The sequence below is a fragment of the Muntiacus reevesi genome, chromosome 14 (assembly GCF_963930625.1).
Source record: "Muntiacus reevesi chromosome 14, mMunRee1.1, whole genome shotgun sequence".
In the NCBI taxonomy this organism is placed as follows: Eukaryota; Metazoa; Chordata; class Mammalia; order Artiodactyla; family Cervidae; genus Muntiacus; species Muntiacus reevesi.
The window spans coordinates 7,552,152-7,572,773 of NC_089262.1; the positions used below are offsets into that span (position 1 = coordinate 7,552,152).

At 44.5% G+C, this 20,622-nt stretch overlaps 1 protein-coding gene across 5 annotated transcripts in view; it reads right to left on the minus strand.

Moving 5' to 3' along the window:
* SEMA5A (semaphorin 5A) overlaps positions 1-20,622 on the minus strand; it is a 534,007-nt gene that overhangs the window by 139,682 nt on the left and 373,703 nt on the right. For all 5 annotated transcript variants that reach the window (XM_065905244.1, XM_065905242.1, XM_065905243.1 and 2 more), the window contains one exon: positions 13,098-13,302. In XM_065905244.1, the coding sequence (XP_065761316.1) occupies positions 13,098-13,302 (205 nt within the window). The remainder of the gene's footprint in view (positions 1-13,097; positions 13,303-20,622) is intronic.

Below are 20,622 nucleotides of genomic sequence, written 5' to 3' on the forward strand. Positions count from 1 at the left end.
ACCATTGGCAGGCAGATTCTTGCATTCCCTAATGAATGACAAAACCTCATTCTGATTCTGTGTGTTCACGGAGGTCAATGCCAACTGAGTATCAGACAAGTTCTTACTGTGGGAATCCAGACAGTTCCCCAGTGGTCCTGGAATACCTGGGTGTCAGAGGAAGTACCCCTGGGAGATTTGTGCAGTTCCCTCCATGCCTGTAGGGTGATGTCAGAAAAATGTTCCTGACAGGTTATGTGTTCATGCCCATAGTCAGGAAAGTACCACACCTCAAGGTCACAGTCCAAAGAAAGGAAGGAGAGAAAGCAGACATGGGGACGGCCCTTACATTTTTAATGTCGTAAGATATTTATTTGTTTTTGGCTTGTGAGGGAATTATCTGTGAAATGCCATAAATACAAGGCATTTTCCCCCAGCCTTCCACTTCTACATTATTGATTTTTTTTCCCAGTGCAGACATTAGCTCATGGAGCATCGGAGCCAATGAAAAATGACTTCATTCTGCCATGAGCACTCCAGTCTGGGCTAGATAACCAGGTGGAGAACAAATAATCGATGCAACCGGGCAGCCCAGACTAGAGCAACAGGTTTTTGCCCTTTAAATATGAATGGCCCTAATAATTGCAGGGCTGGAAACATTTGGTACTTAGTTTTAAACTTTCAAAATTGAAACTTACTTTGAGAGGGTTTTTTGTCTGTTTGTTTGGTAGGAGTGGGTAGCAGGTGTGGGTGGAGGCTTCAAGAGGCTTTCTAGGGTGGAAAATCTTTAAGTGCTTGTCACTTAGTCGTGTCCGACTCTTTGTGACCCCACGGACTGTAGCCCACCAGGTTCTTCTGCCCATGGGGATTCTCCAGGCAGGAATACTGGAGTGGGTAGCCTATCCCTTCTCCAGGGGATCTTTCTGACCAGGAATCGAACTGGGGTCTCCTGCCCTGCAGATGGATTCCTTACCAGCTGAGCCATCAGGGAAGTCCCAAAATTTCCAAGGTGGCCCCACAATTACACATATTATATATATGTACCTCTTCTTGAGTGGCCCAAACTTTGATGATGATGTATCACTCCTGTGATTACCTGACCTTCTATGGCAACAGCAAAAGGATTCTGCAGATGTGATTAAGATCCCAACTAAGTTGATTTTGGGTTAGAATGGGATTATCTTTTGTGGGCCTGATCTGATCAGGTGAAAACCCTTAAAAGACAGACAGGACCTTTCCTGAGAAGAATGGCTCTTTGCAGGTGTATGGAGAAGACTGGATGGGAAGCAGCTGCAGGCCGCCTGTAGGACATGAAATGGCCTCTGCTAAGAGCCATCAAAACCTGGGAACCCCAGTCACACAGCCACAAGGATGTGACTCTGCCAACAAACTGAATGAATCCACATGTGGATTCTTCACCAGTCCAGCCTTCAGAGGAGACGACAGCCCTACCTGACATCTTGCCACAGCCTGGTGATCCAGGACAATCGCCAGACAATCCAGCCAAGCCCAGTCTCCTGACCCACGGAAGCTATAGGATAATACATGTGTTTCGTATTAAACTGCTAAGGTTATATGTATGTATATATAGAATATATTAATATGCATATATAAGATATTCTATATGTATGTGATTGCACAGTTGCTTTAGTCGTGTCCAACTCTTTGCAACCCTGTAGACTGTAGCTGGCCAGGCTCCTCTGTCCATGGGATTCTCCAAGCAAGAATACTGGGCTGGGTTGGTGCCGTCCTCCAAGGGATCTTCCCGACCCAGGGATGGAACCCATGTCCCCTGCACTGCAGGCAGATTCTTCACTGCTGAACCACCAGGGAAGCCCCATATCCATTTGTTGTTGTCCAGTCGTTAAGTAGTGTCTGACTCTTCGTGATTCCATGTATAGGATTTAGACAAAACCCCTTGTCACAATATATATCTCGAACAAATTCCTTTTGACCAAGTTTCTGTAAAGAGGAGCCATTAACAAGTGTTGGTAATAACTGTACAATGTATTTAATGTATTTTGCCCCAGGTGAAAAAATCAATGAGGATGGAGTGGCCATTTAATTGCCAAGTCTTGTTACCTATGGGAGTGTTTGTTTTTAAGATCAACTACAGAAATCCTTTTATTTAAAACTTGTAGGTTCATGATCAAATTAGCAGAGGAGTGGGTCTTCTCATAATGGAATTTCCAGGATAAAAGTATCTACAAAAATCATACCTTAAATTATGCATTCCAATAACTGGTGATCTACATTAGACTTGCCTTATGAAGTTTGGCTAGCAAGTGGTTTGAATGTTTCTCTGCCAAAGTGGAGCTCTCCGATTCACAGAACAAGGAAACCTGGGATATTTGGTGGCTATTACTAAAATCTCTTTGGAGTCATGATGTCATTTCACACAGAAACAATAATAGGCTTCAAGAGTTTTGTATAAATAGGAGAACAGCAAGACAGGGAATGGGAGAACTATCATTGTTAACCTCCAGTATCTGTCATGATTTCTAAAGGAGTTACACCAAAAATGTGCACCAAAGAGGATCTATATGAAAAGATGAGGTAAAGAGAAACAGTTTGTCTTGTCCACAGACTGTAACATTTTACCCCCTGGGGCAACTTTCAATCAAAACTGAGCTGGTGAAATATGAAAAAGAAAGAATGAAAGAATTACATGGGTCGGAAACAAAGAAAGACAGGAGAGAGAAAGCAGAGAAGAAAACTAAAATTGGGTCTTCCATAAAGACAGAAGTGGATTGCATCAATTTGGACTAAATTGTGATATTTACTAATTAGCATATAATTCAGATTATTCTGTGGCTGGGGAACTAGGCCTAAAGTACAAAAATTATTCAGAAAACATGTTTAAAAACAAAACACATTAAAAAGCAAGTAGTAATGTTCCTATAATTAGTAAAGTTGTTCTTATACCATTTTAAGTGGTTTGGCATACATTAAATTGTATTCAAAAGTAGACTTTTCATTTTAATTGGGCCCGACATAAAGTAATACTAAAACACTAATTTTGTTCGTTGTGTTCAGGACATTTGAGGAATATCAGGGGAGCAGGCTAGCACTTTAAATTAGGCTGCAACATCACGTGCAAAGAGGAAAAGTATACCCAGATGAATTAGTGTCCTGGGGCAGCTACAATAGAGTATCACATTCTAAATTCTTAAAGCAGCAGAAATCTCCCATCCCACTGCTCTGGAGCCCAGAAGTCTGAAATCGAGGTATTGGCAGGACCACGCTCCCTGGAGACTGGGAATAAACTCCTTCCTGGTATCTCCCCAGCCTCTGGTGCTGGCTGTCCATCACTGGTGTTCCCTGGCTCAGCCGCATCCCTCCGATCTCTGCTGAGGTGTCACACGCCATTCTCCTGTGTGTGTCTTTCTCTTCTTCTTATAATAATGCCAGTCACGTTGGATTAAGAGTCCACCCTACTCCCGCATATGACTTCCCAGGTGGCTCAGTGGTAGGATCTGCCTGCAGTGCAGGAGACCCAGGTTGGATCCCTGGGTGGGGAAGATCCCCTGGAGAAGGGAATGGCAACCCACCCCAGCATTCTTGCCTGGAGAATCCCATGGACAGAGGAGCCAGGTGGGCACAGACTATGGGGCTGCAAAGAGTTGGACACAACTGAGCGCAGCACGCAGGACAGCGCCATGACATCTGCAAAGACTCTCTCCAGGTAAGCTCCCGTTCCGAGCCAGCTTTGCAGGGAACACAGCGGAACCCGTGACACCAGGACACTGGCATTTTCCTACACTGTTGCTATTCACTACAGGTATTTTATCATTAAACCGAAATTCATTAAATTTTATCAAACATTCAAAGGCCATAACGCTCCCTTTCAGCCTAGGGAAACCCCTTACATAAATGGGCACATACAGAGCAAACCAGGATGAGGTTTGGATTTCCAGCTTCCACCAAGAGGGAGAGAATTTGGAGTGACTGTAAAAAATTTTTTCAACATAGGATTTTCACAGAATGATGCTTGCCTCTATCTCTTCAGTTCAGTTCAATTCAGTCGCTCAGTTGTGTCCGACTTTGCGACCCCATGAACCGCATCACGCCAGGCCTCCCTGTCCATCACCAACTCCCAGAGTTCACCCAAACCCATGTCCATCGAGTCGGTGATGCCATCCAACCATCTCATCCTCTGTTGTCCCCTTCTCCTCCTGCCCTCAATCTTTCCCAGCATCAGGGTCTTTTCAAATGAGTCAGCTCTTCACAATCAGGTGGCCAAAGTATTGGAGTTTCAGCTGTGACACTTAAGTAGTTGCAAATTCCTTATAAATATTAAGGGAGATAATTGTTAGTAATGGCAACATTAAATGTATTACTTAAATATTGGTGCTTGAAAAGATCTGCCTGGGGTCTTAAGTCCTGTGTACTTTAGTCCCAGAGCATATTGAGGCCCCTCCTTCACTAGCAGTCTTGTCTTCCTTTCTTTAGAAAGGGAGCTGAAAAACTGGATAATTAGGTCCTGGAAGAAACTATACTCAGGGAAATAAGTCGAGTGGGGTTGAACTAGGTGATGATAGTTACTCTTACAGAAGTTTCTGGAACATTTTTTATTTCTTTGTTTTTTCTCCGTGAACTCATTTTGGAAATAATGCTGATTTCTGGATTTTAGGCATTATTAATAGCAACTGACAATTAAAAAAAAAATGCCTGTTCTGTATTAAAAATCTCTTTGGAAAAGAAAAGAGGGAAAACAGGATAGAATCATTGGTGGTATTTTCTCCGTGGTCCTTGTGGAAAAGCCACATGGAATCATGAGTCTGGCTTCCCATCTGCACTGAGGAATCTCCTTTCTCTTCCCTGGTTAGCTTGACTCTAACCCCACGTGAGCATCAGAATGTCACCCATTTAGTGACTCCTTCTGTAGCTCAATTTTCCTTCTCAGTGAGATGATTCCCAGCAGGTTATCAACTTTATAAGAGCCGGATTCAAGGGGTCTAGTCTCTACTGAAAATATTCAAAGTCATTTATTTCCCCAAACTGGAGTTCTAGAAAGTAGAATTCCAGTTTTTTTTTTCCTCTTGGAAATCATTATACACGATGGATCTCACACATTACCCTTAGAAGGGACACTGAAACCTTCCCCTCCTCCATTCCTTCTTCTTGCTTTATTTTTTTCCCCATCTAACACTTAATGTAACTATTTATTTTATTGTTTGTATATCTTTCTGAAAGATAAGCTTCTTGAGGACAGGAAGTCCCTTTTGTTTACCCAGGGAGTTTGACACCAAAACTTCAGTTTTTTCCCTTCTCGGAAAACGCTGTCAAAAGATTGTCAGCTTTAACTGCCCCCTCGCGAGAAAATTAAGACACTCTTTGATATGACCGCTTACCTCACCCACACATACCTCCAGAACATAACATACACTGAATCTATTTACTTCTGTTCTCTCCATGAAAATACTCAACAGCAATGTGTCTCAAACTTTTTAAAATTATCACTCTGATAAGGAGACTGTCATTTCTTTTTCTGTAACTGTCCTCAGGCCCATGAAAGTTTAAAACTAAAGATAGCATATTTGTTTATGTAGTGCATGTATCATCAGTTTAGTTCAGTCACTCAGTCACGTCTGACTCTTTGTGACCCCATGGACCACAGCACGCCAGGCCTCCCTGTCCATCACCAACTCCCGGAGCTTATTCAAACTCATGCCCATCAAGTCAGTGATGCCCTCCAACCATCTCATCCTCTGTCGTCCCCTTCTCCTCTTATCTGTTCCTTACACATCAAAATAAGTGGTTTTTCTCTTAAGAACTGATTTTTGCCTCCTTGGGGGCTGTATAGCCTGGCTGAGAGCATGTACTTCAGTCTACACCACCACTGCCTGTCTGCCAGCCTAGGCCACCACACCCATCCCCTCCTGGATCTTGTTTATGATTGAAACAGCCTTGACCACAGACTAGTCTTCATTACATAGTTTCATTGAATGGCATGTCACTACACTGCCTGTTTATTTTTATATAACCGGCAGGTCGTGCAGCAAAATCATACTGATGTTGTAAAAAATAAGTTTTATCCTGTTTCTGCCCTTGCTGCTACTCTCCAAAACATTCTTCAGGTACTATGGACACTAGTCTGTTTCTTTTTTTTTTTTTTTTCCAACTTACTCAATGATTTTGAAAACATCTATGATGCATATAATTTCCTCTTTTTACAAAGTTTTGTTGTATTATTATCGTTGTACTCAGATTAAAGTCTTAATCTGGTCTACAGAGCCTATATCATCTATCCCTGCCTTTGTTTACAGTCAGGCAACTCTACATGGTTGGGTGAATTCTTCCTCAGTGTGATTGCCTAGAAAGTCGAACATGAAGCAAGAATTAGGAGCTGATGCATTATTAGGGGTACACCCCCAGGACGTGTGAGTGAGGGACAAGTTTGAGCAGGAAAGGTGGCCGGTAATGCCAAGTGAGGGGTCACTGAGGGCCACCCCTGTATGCTGAGACATCTGCTTGGTTATGTGAAGAACCCACTGGGTTCCTGAACAGCCACTGGAGGAAAAAAAGAGAAAGGAAATTTATTAGGTGGTTCCTTCCCATATCTTGCCTCTTCTCCGTCAACCTTTTCCTTACTAGAAGTTCATTCCCCTGAACTTCCAGGTTGTGTCTCCCAGATCATTTAGCATCTGCTTGAGAATCCATATTCCAGGCAAGCAGTGTGATGTCTCATCTATATCCAGAAGTGGTGGGAGGGCCTGGCCACTAGCTGATCAGCATCAGTGGGAACAAAACACATCGTCTTGCCCAGGCATCGATCAGCCCCGGTGGTACCTGGGATGGAGTGAATGACTGAGGGTCCAGGGAAAGGAAGCCCAGGAAAATCTGAGGAGGGGCTCAGTTCAGGTCAGTTGCTCAGTCGTGTCCAACTCTTTGTGACCCCATGGAATGCAGCATGCCAGGCTTCCCTGTCTATCACCAACTCCCAGAGTTTACTCAAACTCATGTCCATTGAGTCAGTGATGCCATCCAACCATCTCATCCTCTGTTGTCCCCTTCTCCTCCCACCTTCAATCTTTCCCAGCATCAGGGTCTTTTCCAAGCAGTCAGCTCTTCACATCATGTGGCCAAAGTATTGGAGTTTCAGCTTCAGCATCAGTCCTTCCAATGAACACCCAGGACTGATCTCCTTTAGGATGGACTGGTGGGATCTCCTTGTAGTCCAAGGGACTCTAAAGAGTCGTCTCCAACACCACAGTTCAAAAGCATCAATTCTTTGGTGCTCGGCTTTCGTTATAGTCCAACTCTCACATCCATACATGACCACTGGAACAACCATAGCCTTGACTAGATGGACCTTTGTCAGCAAAGTAATGTCTCTGCTTTTTAATATGCTGTCTAGGTTGGTCATAGCTTCTCGTCCAAGGAGCAAGCGTTTTTTAATTTCATGGCTGCAATCACCACCTGCAGTGATGGACCCTCACGGACCTTCTCTAAGTTTTCTGTACACAGGGTGTTCCATCAACGCTCAGAGTCCTTCATGTTCTGTTGTTGTTCAGTTGTTAAATGGTGTCTGACTCTGTGACCCCATGGACTGTAGCCCACCAGGCTTCTCTGTTTATGGGATTTCCCAGGCAACAGTACTGGAGTGAGTTCCCCAATGGTTGGGATGATCCTCCCACTCATTAGCATATGAATTCACTCCCAAAACCTATCCAGACCACATTCCATGGCCTGAGCCCTTGCCCTCGGCAATAGCCCACACCCTGAAGCACGGCTTCTCTCTGAATCCTAGCAAATCCACCTCTTACTTTTTGGTGGGGCTCGAGTCCTGGGATAGAGCTGAAGGACAGGAGGAAAGAGCAGTGGGAAAAACGTGCCAAGGAATCCCCTTCATAGCCTGCCGGAAAATTTGCTAAATATCTGACCAGTGCTCACAGTTTCCATTGGCCTGATCCTTGGCACAGAGAAGAGCAAGGACAGAAGCACCCCCACCGGCTTGGGTAACAGCTACTGGGGCCCAGCAGATAGCGCCTTGGGGACATACTGAAGAGTAACCTCTCCAGAGACCCTCAATTGCACCCACTGCCGCCCGCCTGTTCGCGTGAGGTTCAAGGAAACAAGAAATGAGAGACTGTAAAGGAGTTAAGATTTCGTTAGGCATATGTCCCTCCAGCCATAGCAGCGAGGACCTCCTACCTTAACCGGAGGTCTTCTGGAATCTGAGGCTGAGCCGCGTGGGCTTTCTGCTGAGTTCGTTTTTCTCTGCCCCAGTTTCCAGCACGACGGGCCTTCCCCTGCGCTGGGTTTTCTTCGCCCTGCTTCTACCGCGGGAGCTTCGCCGAGTTGGGTGGGCTCCTGCTGCTCTTGGCCTCTTCCATGCAGAGGTTGTTTCAGCCAGGTTAAATCCGAGTAACGGCACCACAGATGTCAGGCGAGTGTATGCTCCTCGGTTCTTGACTCGTCACAACAACATGTTCTATAGGACACCTTAATTTTTCTTTCATCCACAATGAAAATGCATCCTTAGTTCACCAACCATCCTTTTTCTTCTTTCCTGACATTTCTGTTCTAATTTTCTTCTTTGACTACAAAACACAGTTTTCTGTTTCAAATGTAAGAAACCATAGATACTATATTCCTAAATTTTCCATGTACCTTTATCTTTGAAGGAAAAATTAGCCTATAATGAAAACTCTTGAGTCACATTCAACTTTCTTCCAGTTTTTACATATATAGCTTTACTTGCAATCTGGTCTTAAGTGCTCCATTATTTTGTTTTATTTTTCTTTTCAAAACTTCTCCATCATTTGTTTGGCTGAATCTAGCCAGTAATTGGTCTTGTTTTGTGCTTGTAGAAGACACTCCTGGTGTTTATTCTATTGCCTGAGATTTTCATTTTGAGGAATGTCTCCCTGTTTTCTTCATTTCTGGTTGAATATAATACTCTTGATTCATATTTTCTTTTTCTCAGAATATTTCAGACTACATTTCACAGATTTATGCAGTCAGAGAGTACTCTAGAACCACCTTTATTTTTCCACTTGTAGATATTTTTTTTCTCTTGAGCACCTGAATATTTCTTTATTATTGTAATTTAAAATCTTAACCTGACTACATTCAGTGTTCATTTATTCTGAGTTAATATTGCTCAAGAATGGTGTGATTTGAAATGTGCAGACTCTATTCTTCTTTTATTTCAGGGAAATCATTCCTCTATCTTTGCCCGTCCAGCCCAGACCACCAAGTCCTATCAATATGATTTCTGACTAGTCTTTGGCCTGGTATATTTTAATCATTCTGTATTAGCTTGCCTCATCTTAAAACATCTTCTTTCAAGTCAAGTCACATCTGTTTTGTTAAAAGTGAAAGTCGCTCAGTCGTGTCCCCGTGGGACACGATGTGACCCCATGGACTATACAGTCCATGGAATTCTCCAGGCCAGAATACTGGAATAGGCAGCCTTTCCCTTCTCCAGGGGATCTTCCCAACCCAGGATCGAACCTAGGTCTCCTGCATTGCAGGCAGATTCTTTACCAGCTGAGTCACAAGGGAAGCCAAGAATACTGGAGTGGGTAGCCTGTCCCTTCTCCAGCAGATCTTCCTGACCCGGGAACCAAACTGGGGTCTCCTGCACTGCAGGCAGATTCTTTACCAACTGAGCTATAAGGGAAGCCCTGGTAGCTCCCCTGATTAGCAAATAATACCAGCAAGTGAGATGAGCTGGGAACATGTCTGTAATGTTTACATCAAGTAACAGATTTTATATCTGCATCATGAACAATTAGAAATCAATCTCAATGACATCAGAGCCCAAGCACAGAGATAAGCAAGGTGCATTCATTACAGAGAAGTGAGTCTAAGTCAGTAATCATCACTATTTCCTCTAGAAGGGCACTTCTTAAATATGGACCAGAAATGCCCGGTATTGAGTTGACCTGGGAACCTAGTAAAAACACCCCCATCTCTGTACTGAATCAAGGTCTCATGTGGTTGGCCTCAGGAACCTGATTTCACCTGTCCTCCAGGTGAGTCTTATCCACGCCCTCACTGAACAAACAGTATTCTAAAACAGCACCCCATAAATAAGAAGGGCTTGAATTAAGGGAATAAACAGTCATGGAAAAAAATAAAGTAAATGGTTAGCAGAGGTGGCAGAGGGCTCAACATGACAGAATAGGTACCTGAACAAGAGGCTTCCCAGGCGGCTCAGTGGTAAATGAGCCTGCTAAGGCAGGAGACCCAAGTTCGATTCCTGAGTCAGGAAGATTCCCCTGGAGGAGGAAATGGCAACCCACTCCAGTATTCTTGCCTGGAAAGTCCCATGGACAGAGGAGCCTGCTGGGCTACAGAGGAGCCTAGTAGGCTACAGTCCAGGGGGTCACAAAGAGTCAGACCCGACTGAGCGCCTAAGCACACACACACATTTGAACAAGAGTGACTGCATATGGGAGGAGCAAATCTGTAGACACTGGAATTGAGGCCAAATGAGAGAAAGTAATACATTTCACCCTAGAGAGGACAGAAGAAGCTCTGAAACTGAATGGTATTTCCAGGGTTGGAACCTAGAATGAGAACAACCATAGCTAAGAGCAAGAGAAATAGCCTCACATGAGGGGCAGGAAAATATACAGAGCTGGCAAAGGCATGTCACAGTGGGAGAACATAGGCCTGAAAAGACAAGGATTCCCCAAGTCAAGATGCTCGGAATCCATGGATGGTCAACACGGTGCTCATTCTGTCCTTGGAGAGAGGAACTCAGCAGCTCTTTGGATGTAAGACTCAGTCATTCATAAAGCAGCACTCTTAAATATTCTAAAGGAGTGACCATGCCATGTTGCCTCCTGCTATGAGAAGACCTGCAGAGGACTAGCCTGCCAAATATCCGCACAGTCATGACCCAGAGGATGTGCCCCACCCTGGCTAGATTTGGGGCAAGACAGAGATGGGAGTAGCAGAGATTCAGCCCCAGAAGGTGTCCCGGAAAGGCTGTTGGTCTCAGCACGGTGCTGGCCAGCAGGGCCAGTGTCATTCGAGCCGCACGAAGCACCATGAGCTGCACAATTAACGGAGGCCTATTTCACCTTGATTTTTAGATAGCACTGAGAAATAAAAGTGACCGGCTTTCCAATGACCACGGGCAGGCTTTCTCCAGTTTGTGCTTCTTCAAGTAAACCCCAGGTAAAAGAAGCAAAATTATTATCAAATCTGATTCCTAAACCCAAGATACCAAACTGACCCTGCTAGCGAGTTAGGAAGTAGTCCAGCTTCACACTCACTGGCTGTGAATGGTAAGTACACCAATGCTGTATCAGCTGTGCTATGCTCAGTCGCTCAGTCATGTCCGACTCTTGGTGACTCCATGGACTGTAGCCTCTGTCCTCTGTGGGATTCTCGAGGCAAGGATACTGGAGTGGGTTGCCATGCCCTTCTCTAGGGGATCTTCCCCACCCAGGGATCAAACCTTACATTTCGTATTCCTCTGCATTGGCAGGAGAGTTCTTTACCACTAGTGCCACCTGAGAAGCCTATCCAAGCTATAAATAAACATCAGCCTTCTGAATTGTAAAAGTCCAATTCTGCAATCTTTGACATCCCTACTTGTCAGGAATGGTTCAACTCTCAGCAGGTTTAGTTAAAACAAACTGGCATTTTTGGGTATTCTTTCTAATATTCCATTTGTACATTTCAATGCCTTGAAAATGAAGAAAGCTATCTGCTAGATCATTTCAAATGACATCCTTTTAAAGCTAAATTGTATTCTGAATTAAAACCTGCAAAAAAAGATATCACCTTCAAAATGTATTCAGCAGTGCTAGACGAGATAAATGAAAAGACTCAGAACTTGGTTGAGACATGAAATTTATAACTTAAGAGGCCTTAAAGTTAGAATCACCCAGCAGTCTAAACAAACTTAAATATTATCTATGTATACATATGGTAGGAGAACTCTGCATGTCTGCCTTGAGTTCCTGCCTTAGGTCGGGACCAGGGCTCTTCTTGGGACTCTGGGGATTTATGGTCATTTCCCTGCTGGAAGGGGCCTTCATCCACTGCAAGTGCCACTTCCCCTTGAGTTTAACAAACAACCTGACTAGCATGTCATGGAAAGTACAGAAGAGTTCTAAGTATGGCATCTTCTCCCAGAGCCCATCCTGTGATTGGCATTAGTAACATCTTGCTATACTATGAATGAATTTATCAATAAGCAGTAGATTATATCAAAAGCAAAAAAAAAATAAGGTCCGTAGAAAAGAAAAGTGAGTCTCTGTAGGACCTATTTGCTGAATGGCTTGTCATCTATTATTATCAGAATCAGAACCCCGAACCAGGATGGACCTAGAGATTATCATACTAAGTGAAGTAGGTCATACAGAGAAAGACAAGTACCATGTGATGTCACTTATAGATCTTCCCTTATAGCGCAGATGTTAAAGAATATGCCTGCAATGCAGGCGACTGGGGTTTGATCCCTGGGTCATGAAAATCCCCGGAAGAAGGAAATGGCAACCCACTCCAGTATTCTTGGCTGGAGAATCCCTTGGACAGAGGAGCCTGATGAGTTACAGCCCATGGGGTTACAAAGAGTTGGACACGACTGAGCAACTAACACAGACACAGACAGACAGTTAGGTGGAGTCTAAAACATGACACAAATGAAATGGAACAGAATTTACAAAGCAGAAGCAGACTCACATAGAAAACAGACATAGTTACATGGAGAATGGGGGAAGGAAGGACTAGGAGTTTGGTATTAACAGATGCAAACTAGTATAAACAGGATGGATAAACAAGGTCCTACTGTAGAGCACCAGGAGCTGCATTCAATATCCTGTCATAAACCATAATGGGAAAGAATACAAAAAAGAATAATATATAGATGTACGCATAGGTGAATCACTTTGCTGTACAGCTAAAATGGATGTTATACTTCAATAAAATTTAAAAAAAAAGAAATTAGGCATTGCTTTTCCAATAAAAGTTATAACAAATAGAGTGAAAACAGATGATTAAATTACTTCAGAAAGGGTGATGAAGATAAGAAAGCACTCCTGGGTTTGATGCTTGGAGGAAAGAAGGCAGGCCCAAAGCGGGGCACCGAGGTGGCACAGGAAATCCGAAACCGGTAGAACACTCCCCAGAGGAGGGCGGGCTCCCACCTGTGGCCAGGTAGATGATGTGGACGAGGGCGTCCCGGGCCTGCACCACGTCCACGGCCACGTGGGAGAAGCGGCTGTTGTCCTCCATGAAGGCAGGCACGGGGCTCACCGGCTGCACCACCTCGTGCATCAGGATGAACTTCTGCGCGTCCTGCAGGTTCCTCTCCGTGAGGTTCACGTACAGGCCCTGGTCCACGGTGCCGCACTGCAGGGGGAGAGAGGCTGTGAGCGGACCCGGCCACCTGCGCCCCCACGGCCGCTCCAGCCAGCCGGGCTGGAGGGCGACTGGCAATCCGAACACCTGCTGGTGCCAATGTGCCTCCTTCTCCAGTCCCCCCACAGCCCTCATTCTTGGTGTCTCTCCCAGTTTAGATCTGAGCTCATCATATCTGGGGAGTCTTCTCAACTCTCATCCTAAATGAACGATCAGAACAAAATGAAGTGACATCGACAAAGCAGAAACAGACCCACAGTCTTAGAGAAGGAACTTACGGTAACCAGTGGGTAACTATGGTTACCACAGGAACGGTGAGGGGGGGATAGCTTGGGAGTCTGGAATCGACATGTATACCCTGCTATACTTAGAATGGATCCCCAACAAGGACTGTAGAGCAGAGGGAAATCTGCTCAGTATTACCTAACAACCTAAATGGGAGAAGAATTTGAAAAAGAATAGATATATGTGTAAGAATAACTGAGCAGGCTTCCCTGGTATCTCAGTGGTTCTGCCTCGGGCTCGGTCCCTGGGTCAGGAAGATCCCCTACAGACAGAAATGGCAGCCCATTCCAGTATTGTGGCCTGGGAAATCCCATGGACAGAGGCGCCGCACAGGGTCACAGAGTTGGCTATGACTGAGCATGCACACACATTGCATTGTGTTGTATAGCTGAATCACTTTGCTGTATAACCGAAACTATCACAACACTGTAAATCAACTATACTCCAGTATAAAATAAAAAGTAAAAAAAAAAAAAAAAAATCAACAATCAGGAGTTTAAAAAAACGTGAAGGAGGAGTCATTGCTAATTTGAATGGCATATGCATAAAATCTCCTCATCACCTCTAGAGTCCCCTAGGGATTTGTCTGGCTAAATGCACACTGTTCAATCTGCCAGACACATCAGATTCCCAGGTGGAAAATGCAGCCATCAAATGCATCATACAGATTTACTAGCTTTCTTTGGGATGGCGGGTCTATAAGCAAGACATGGATTCTACAGAGTTAGATTTAGGTCATTTTAATCTGTAAACTATGCAATCCTGTTCTGCTGTCTTTCACATAAGCTACAAAACGCTATGTTAGCCTCATTATCATGCCCTTATTATCTGGGCTTCCCTGGTGGCTCAGACGGTAAAGAATCCGCCTGCAATGTGGGAGACGTAGGTTCGATCCCTAGGTCAGGAAGATCCCCTGGAGGCGGGAATGGCTACCCACTCCAGTATTCCTGCCTGGAGAATTCCACGAACGAAACACTATGTTCACTTTATTATCATGCCCTTATTGTCTAACCCAAGCCAAAAGAAACAAAGCTCTGTTTAGAGTCAAGCATCTAATAAAAAACACGGTGCTGGGGAGCAAAACTTGCCGCCCCAAAATGTCTCTCTGGCATGTGAATGATTTCTGGAGTGGAAAACCATGAAGGCCCCAAAAGACTCAAGAAACTTTGACCTTCCCCTAAACGCTTACAACTGGAATAGAGCTATCTCCAGAGATACCTGCAAAGAATAAGGGCAGATTGCAGTGGGAAAACTCAGCAGGGCCCAGAGACCAGAGCCCACTCTGTGTCCAACAGTCTCTGCAGGCCCAGCAAACTCTTGTTTACCAGACGTTTGCTTTTCCATCTGCAGGTCAGTTGCCTTCCTCCCCTTTGAAGTCTCAAACCACTACCAGCAACATGCTCTTTTATCTTTAGTTGAAGACGGTATTTAAGGTGAGGGTTTCTGCCATTAGGGGGAGTTACTCAGTTTTCCTGGGTCCCTCTCATGTGTATGTGATATTAAACTTGTGCTGGATTTTCTCCTGTTAACATGTCTCATGCCAATTTAATTCTTAGACTGGTCGGAAGAAGCTAGAAGGGCAGAGGAGACTTTCTTCTGCCCTGACAATGAAGAATTTTCAAGAACAGGGGGCATAAGGAGATAAAGGAAGTGAGAGAGGAAGGAGATGAAGAGAGAGAAAAGGAAGAAACCAGAAGGAAATAGGAAGGAAAGAAGTGGACTTTTCAGGTAGAAATCCCAGGCAGAGGAATCTGGGACTAAAGTAGGGCAAAAAAAAAAACAACAAAAAACCAAGCCTGGAAATTGCTGAGAATTAAATTCAGAGCTGCGCTGTGCAAAGGCTGGCAGGTATCGTGGAGGATGGTTTTGGGCAGGGACAAGGTTAAAAGAGGGGCAGGAAAGCAAGCCACGCTTTCCCGGGGCAGCGCACAGAATCAGAAAATTATCACCACGATTTCTCATTTCTTTCATAAACTTTAAATCCTAGTACCAATAAAGGCTGATCCCCGGCAGAACTTCATACTGGTAGAGTTGATGGAAATGAATTTCCCTGTCCATTCCATCTGAAAAACGACCTTTATAACATGCCGTTTCTAATACGTGGTTCTATAATAGGTTAGAGGTGCAAAAGTTGACGATGGAAATGGCTTGTGAAAAATAGAGGATATTTTTGTAGTGCCTGATAAAATAGCCTACATGCCCCCAAAGGATAGGCTGATGGTATGTTTAAAGAACCCTGGAGCAAAATGGATGCCAAGACTGGTCCAAAGCTTAGTTTAAATGCTACACATTGCAGGGGTGCCCCAGGTACCAGGTGGCGGGAGGGTCGGGTGAAGGTGCAGGGTCAGCTCTGTGACCCAGGAGCGATGTGGTCTCAGGTGAGGCCCTGCCTGTCAGTCTTTGTGTCCATCTATAAAGTGGCTAGAAAAACACTTCCTCTGCTCCCTTCAGAGGGCTGCTCTGAGGCCAACTGAGGCCATCAGTGGACAGCATTTGTAAAGTAATTGAAAGCCCTTGTAAACGCCAGGGAGCCAGGCCGTGTGCCTGGCATGGAGAAGCCATTCAAACAATGGTATAAATGGTCCGTGGGTCCGCCGAGTAGCAGGGCAGCAATCCTATGGTCCATTGAGCTGCAGGGGCCAGAGGGAAGGAACGAATAAGTGCAGGAAGGAAGGAATCAATGAGTGAACACACAGCAGTGGTACTGGGGCAGGGGGGCAGTGCCAGGGGATTTTATATAATTACCGTATTTAACAATGACACGTGGAGGGCAGAGACACCGCCTGCTAACAACAGTGTCACAAAATGGTCTGAAGTCTGTCCGGATGAGTTCTAGTTCTGAGAGTGGTCACATCTGGCTGTTTTCTCTTCTTGAAAATCAGCAGCAATTCTTATGTCACAGGAGGCATGGAGCAGTCTGCCCGGGGGATGGAGTTTTCCATCCAGGTTTTGTTTTCTCTGCACAGTGTTTTTAAAATTGGCATCATAAAACCTGGGAGACATAATGCAACACTGAGGACCTCTGGCTGCTCTTGAGGAGTCTGGGGACCTGGGAGACTCCAAGACTTGGGGAGGGGGGTTGCTGGGGCTGCAGAGTGGAACCCCCAACTGCCGTCTGTCTTTTTTATGACTGCTAACCTAATCCTAGGCTGCAACCTGAATTGTCACTGTGATACTGCGATTTGTAGTAAGAAATATACAGTTAGTTTTCATCTCTGTTCTGTCACAGAGCTCCTAAAACCCATGACACTTCCTAAGTGAAGAGAGCAATAAAGGCGTCTTTTGTTAAGTTACGGAGCTGACCTCTGGACCTCACTGAAGGGCGGGAATGCTGACTGCCAGAGCTGCCATCCCTGTGGTCAGAGGGTCGGAACTTTTGGTCCCACTGCCCTGACCTCCAGGAAGGAGAAAGGTGCTGGAGGTTGAATGCATCACCAATGGCCAAATGATTTAATCAGCCTGCTTAAGTGAAAGACGTCCATAAGGCTCCAAAGGATGGAGCGTTCAGACCTTCTGGGCTGGTGACCACATGGAGGTTCAGGGAGCATGCTCAATGCAGAAGGAGCTCCATGCTCTTCAGCCAAACCTTCCCCTGCTTTCCCTTGCGCCTCCTCCATCTGACTCTTCCTGAGCCACGTCGTTTACAGCAAAGCTTGCTTTTTTGGACTCCCAGATCACTGCAGTGATTGGCTGAAATCAAAAGCCATGAAAAGATGCCTGCTTCTTGGAGGGAAAGCTATGACAAATCTAGACAGTATATTAACAAGCAGAGCTATCACTTGCTGATAAAAGTCCATATGGTCAAAGCTATGGTTTTTCCAGTCGTCATGTGTAGATGTGAGAGTTGGACCACAAAGAAGGCTAAGCACTGAAGAATCAATGCTTTCAAACTGTGGTGTTGAACAAGACTCTTGAGAGTCCCTTGTACAGCAAAGAGATCAAACCAGTCAATCCTAAAGGAAATCAACCCTGAATATTCATTGGAAGGACTGATACTGAAGCTCCAAAGTTTTGGCTACCTGATGGGAAGAGCCGACTCATTGGAAAAGACCCTGATGCTGCGAAAGATTGAAGGTAGAAGAAGGGGGCGGCAGAGGGTGAAATGGCTGGATGGCATCATTGACTTAATGGACATGAATTTGAGCAAACTCCAGGAGATGGAGAAGGACAGGTGAGCCTGGTGTGCTGCAGTCCATGGAGTCACAAAGAGTTGGACACGACTTAGCGACTGAACAGCAACGACGTCATAAGTAAAATGTTTGCATTCTGTGAGCCTCTCTAGCTGATTGACAAACCTAAGGAGGGGGTCCATGTATAGCCCACAGGTCGGAAGCATGGGTAGCAACTTGGACTGGAGACAGGCATTGGAAATGAGGGTCAAGGGGAGAGTCTTGTAGGACTGGGTCTATCAACCATGAGATCTGATACTATCTCTGGGTAAACAGTGTCAGAATTGAGTTGAATTGTTAGACATCTGGCTTGGTGTTGGAGGAAAAGCAGCTGCTTTGTGGTGTGGGGGGGATAAAAGGCACAGGTTGGAATCGATCAACAGTATCATTAGCCAAGAACAGGTTGAAACTATACAGTGTCTTGGTTTTTTAGCCAACTTATAATGAATATCTCACCCGAGGATCCTTTTTCAAATATTTTGAATGGTATTTAAATTTATACCATATATTTATTGGATCATAAGTAATCCACCTAGCTCTCTAATGGGCTGCAAATTCTCTCACCATGCCTTACACATGGGACTCCCACAGTGTTGGCATGACACCCCAGGGACTCTGAGCAAGAGGAAAACATTAAAAATAGTAAAAACACAGCCATCATCCTCCTGTGGCTTACAATCCATAATCAATGTCTTGCTAACACCTCTGAGATTAATAGAGCAATACTTCTACTAATTCTTATAACAATAATATTTGCATTCTTGTTTATTTTTTCCGAGGATGACAGATCCATCCTCGCCCTAGCCTGCCAGGCTACGTGGGTACGTCCACGATCACTGAGGCTCGTGTGGAGAGTGCTTGATGTCGATGGTACCCTTCCTCCTCTTTTGCTGCAGATGCCTATGGTGTACTGAAGGATGCTGATGACTTGGCCAGGTCCCATTATCTGGTCCTCCAGCAATGGCCTGCTCATCTGCTGGACCACTTTTGAGGGTCTGTCTTCCATTTCAGCTCCATCAATTTGATTGCTGGTAATCAAAACTGCACAGAAATTTCTAGAGTCTGTCCCAGTGCAGCTGTACCACTGAGTCCAGATAATGTTTTCTGTAATTGACTGAAGCTTTTCTCAGTGAGGCCCAGAGTCTAGACGGCTTTGGGGACTCCAGCTCTAACAGGGACGATTTTCACAGCATGACCTGTGATGGTTTCTAAATTGCAACTGATAAAAATTAATAGTAGTATATTTTGTTATTATTTTCAATAGAGAATTTTGTATCGAATCTTGCAAAATTACTCAGTGTTAATCCTAACCCATTCTTCCTCCTGAATCTGAGTCATGTATCTGATCTTCTAATTAATTAGCCATTTCTAGTACATAGGTGCTAGTTGCTCAGTCGTGTCAGACTGCGACCCCAAGGACTGCAGCCGGTCCGGCTTCTCTGTCCATGGGGTTCTCCAGACAATAATACTGGAGTGGGTTGCCATGCCCTTCTCCGGGGGATCTTCCCAACCCAGGGATCAGACCCCAGTCTCCTGCAATGCAAGTGGATTCTTTACCGTCTGAGCTATCAAGGAAGCCTTCTAGTTCATAAGCACTGCATAAAATTCCAAATCTCAGTAGGCAAACAATAATTAAAAAAAAACTAACTACATCTAAGTATTGGTTTTTGCAAACATAAGGCCCTTTATACACAGTTAGCAGATGGACCCTTAATTCACAACATATCCCACTCCCCACGCCAGTGTGTGTGGTTCCATAAAAGTCAGTCAGGTTGCCTTAAGTTAGCATGGTTATCAAACATGGTAAACCAAAAGAAAATATTTATTACTCATGAATATCAGGACTTACGCAAAGAATCACCATAATCTAAACTTTAGTTCCACGCAAATCTTAAGTACTACCCAAAGACAAGCTCACTGGAACAGGCTCCCTGCCTGAAATGCACGCCACATTCTGCAGGCTTCATTCATTACACCGCATGGCACGACTCCCATCTCATAAACGTGAGTAAGCCCTTCAGCGGGACACTGGCATTATAAAACCAGATGCCTGTGGCCTCAGGAAATGAGGGGCTTTGCTTTGTGCTACAGATGTATTCAGACAGAGGGGCTAAAAGTTATCCACTGCCCAGAGGTGGTAAGGCATCAGAGTTTATTAAGTCACTGTTCACTGTGAAGACGTTTGCAAATGAAACATCAACTACATTAAAAGAACCCTAAAATACTGTGAGTTTCTTTGATCATCTTTTTTTCAAACTTCAGGATTTTACAATGGACTTTCTGGAAGGAAATGATATATTTCACCTTCCTGGTTTTCCAGAGGGCCTTCTTAAACAGCTACATCACCCCAGGATCCAGGGATATGGGTGGGATTTAAATGCAGAGACTCAACAATGAGGCACAGAGAGTCCGTGTTCAGTTACTAATCCCATGAACCACATATGTCATCAGGAAAAGTGACGACTTCATGTCTGGTTCCCACTAAGCTGTTTGCTTGCCTGGATTTCTTCGTCTAGTACTGAACTTTCTTAGTAGGGGAGACTTGAATGATAACTATAAACTTGATCACTCAGTTTCCTGACTTACAAGTGGGGCTAATGACACCCACTTTACAGAGCTGCTGAGATGAGAAAATATGACAAAGTAGCTACAAACAAATAATCCTTAAATAGTTCCCCTTGTTATGGGATGCTAAATCATTTTCCCAAATAAAGCAGTGAATGGTAAAGTGGACATGTAAGCCCATTTGTATTCTCAGCGTCATGATCTTTATAAAAAAATTTCAAAACAATTAGAACTGAATGATTCCTGTCAAAGTACAAGTAAAATGTAAAATAATTGAACTTTTCCATATTCC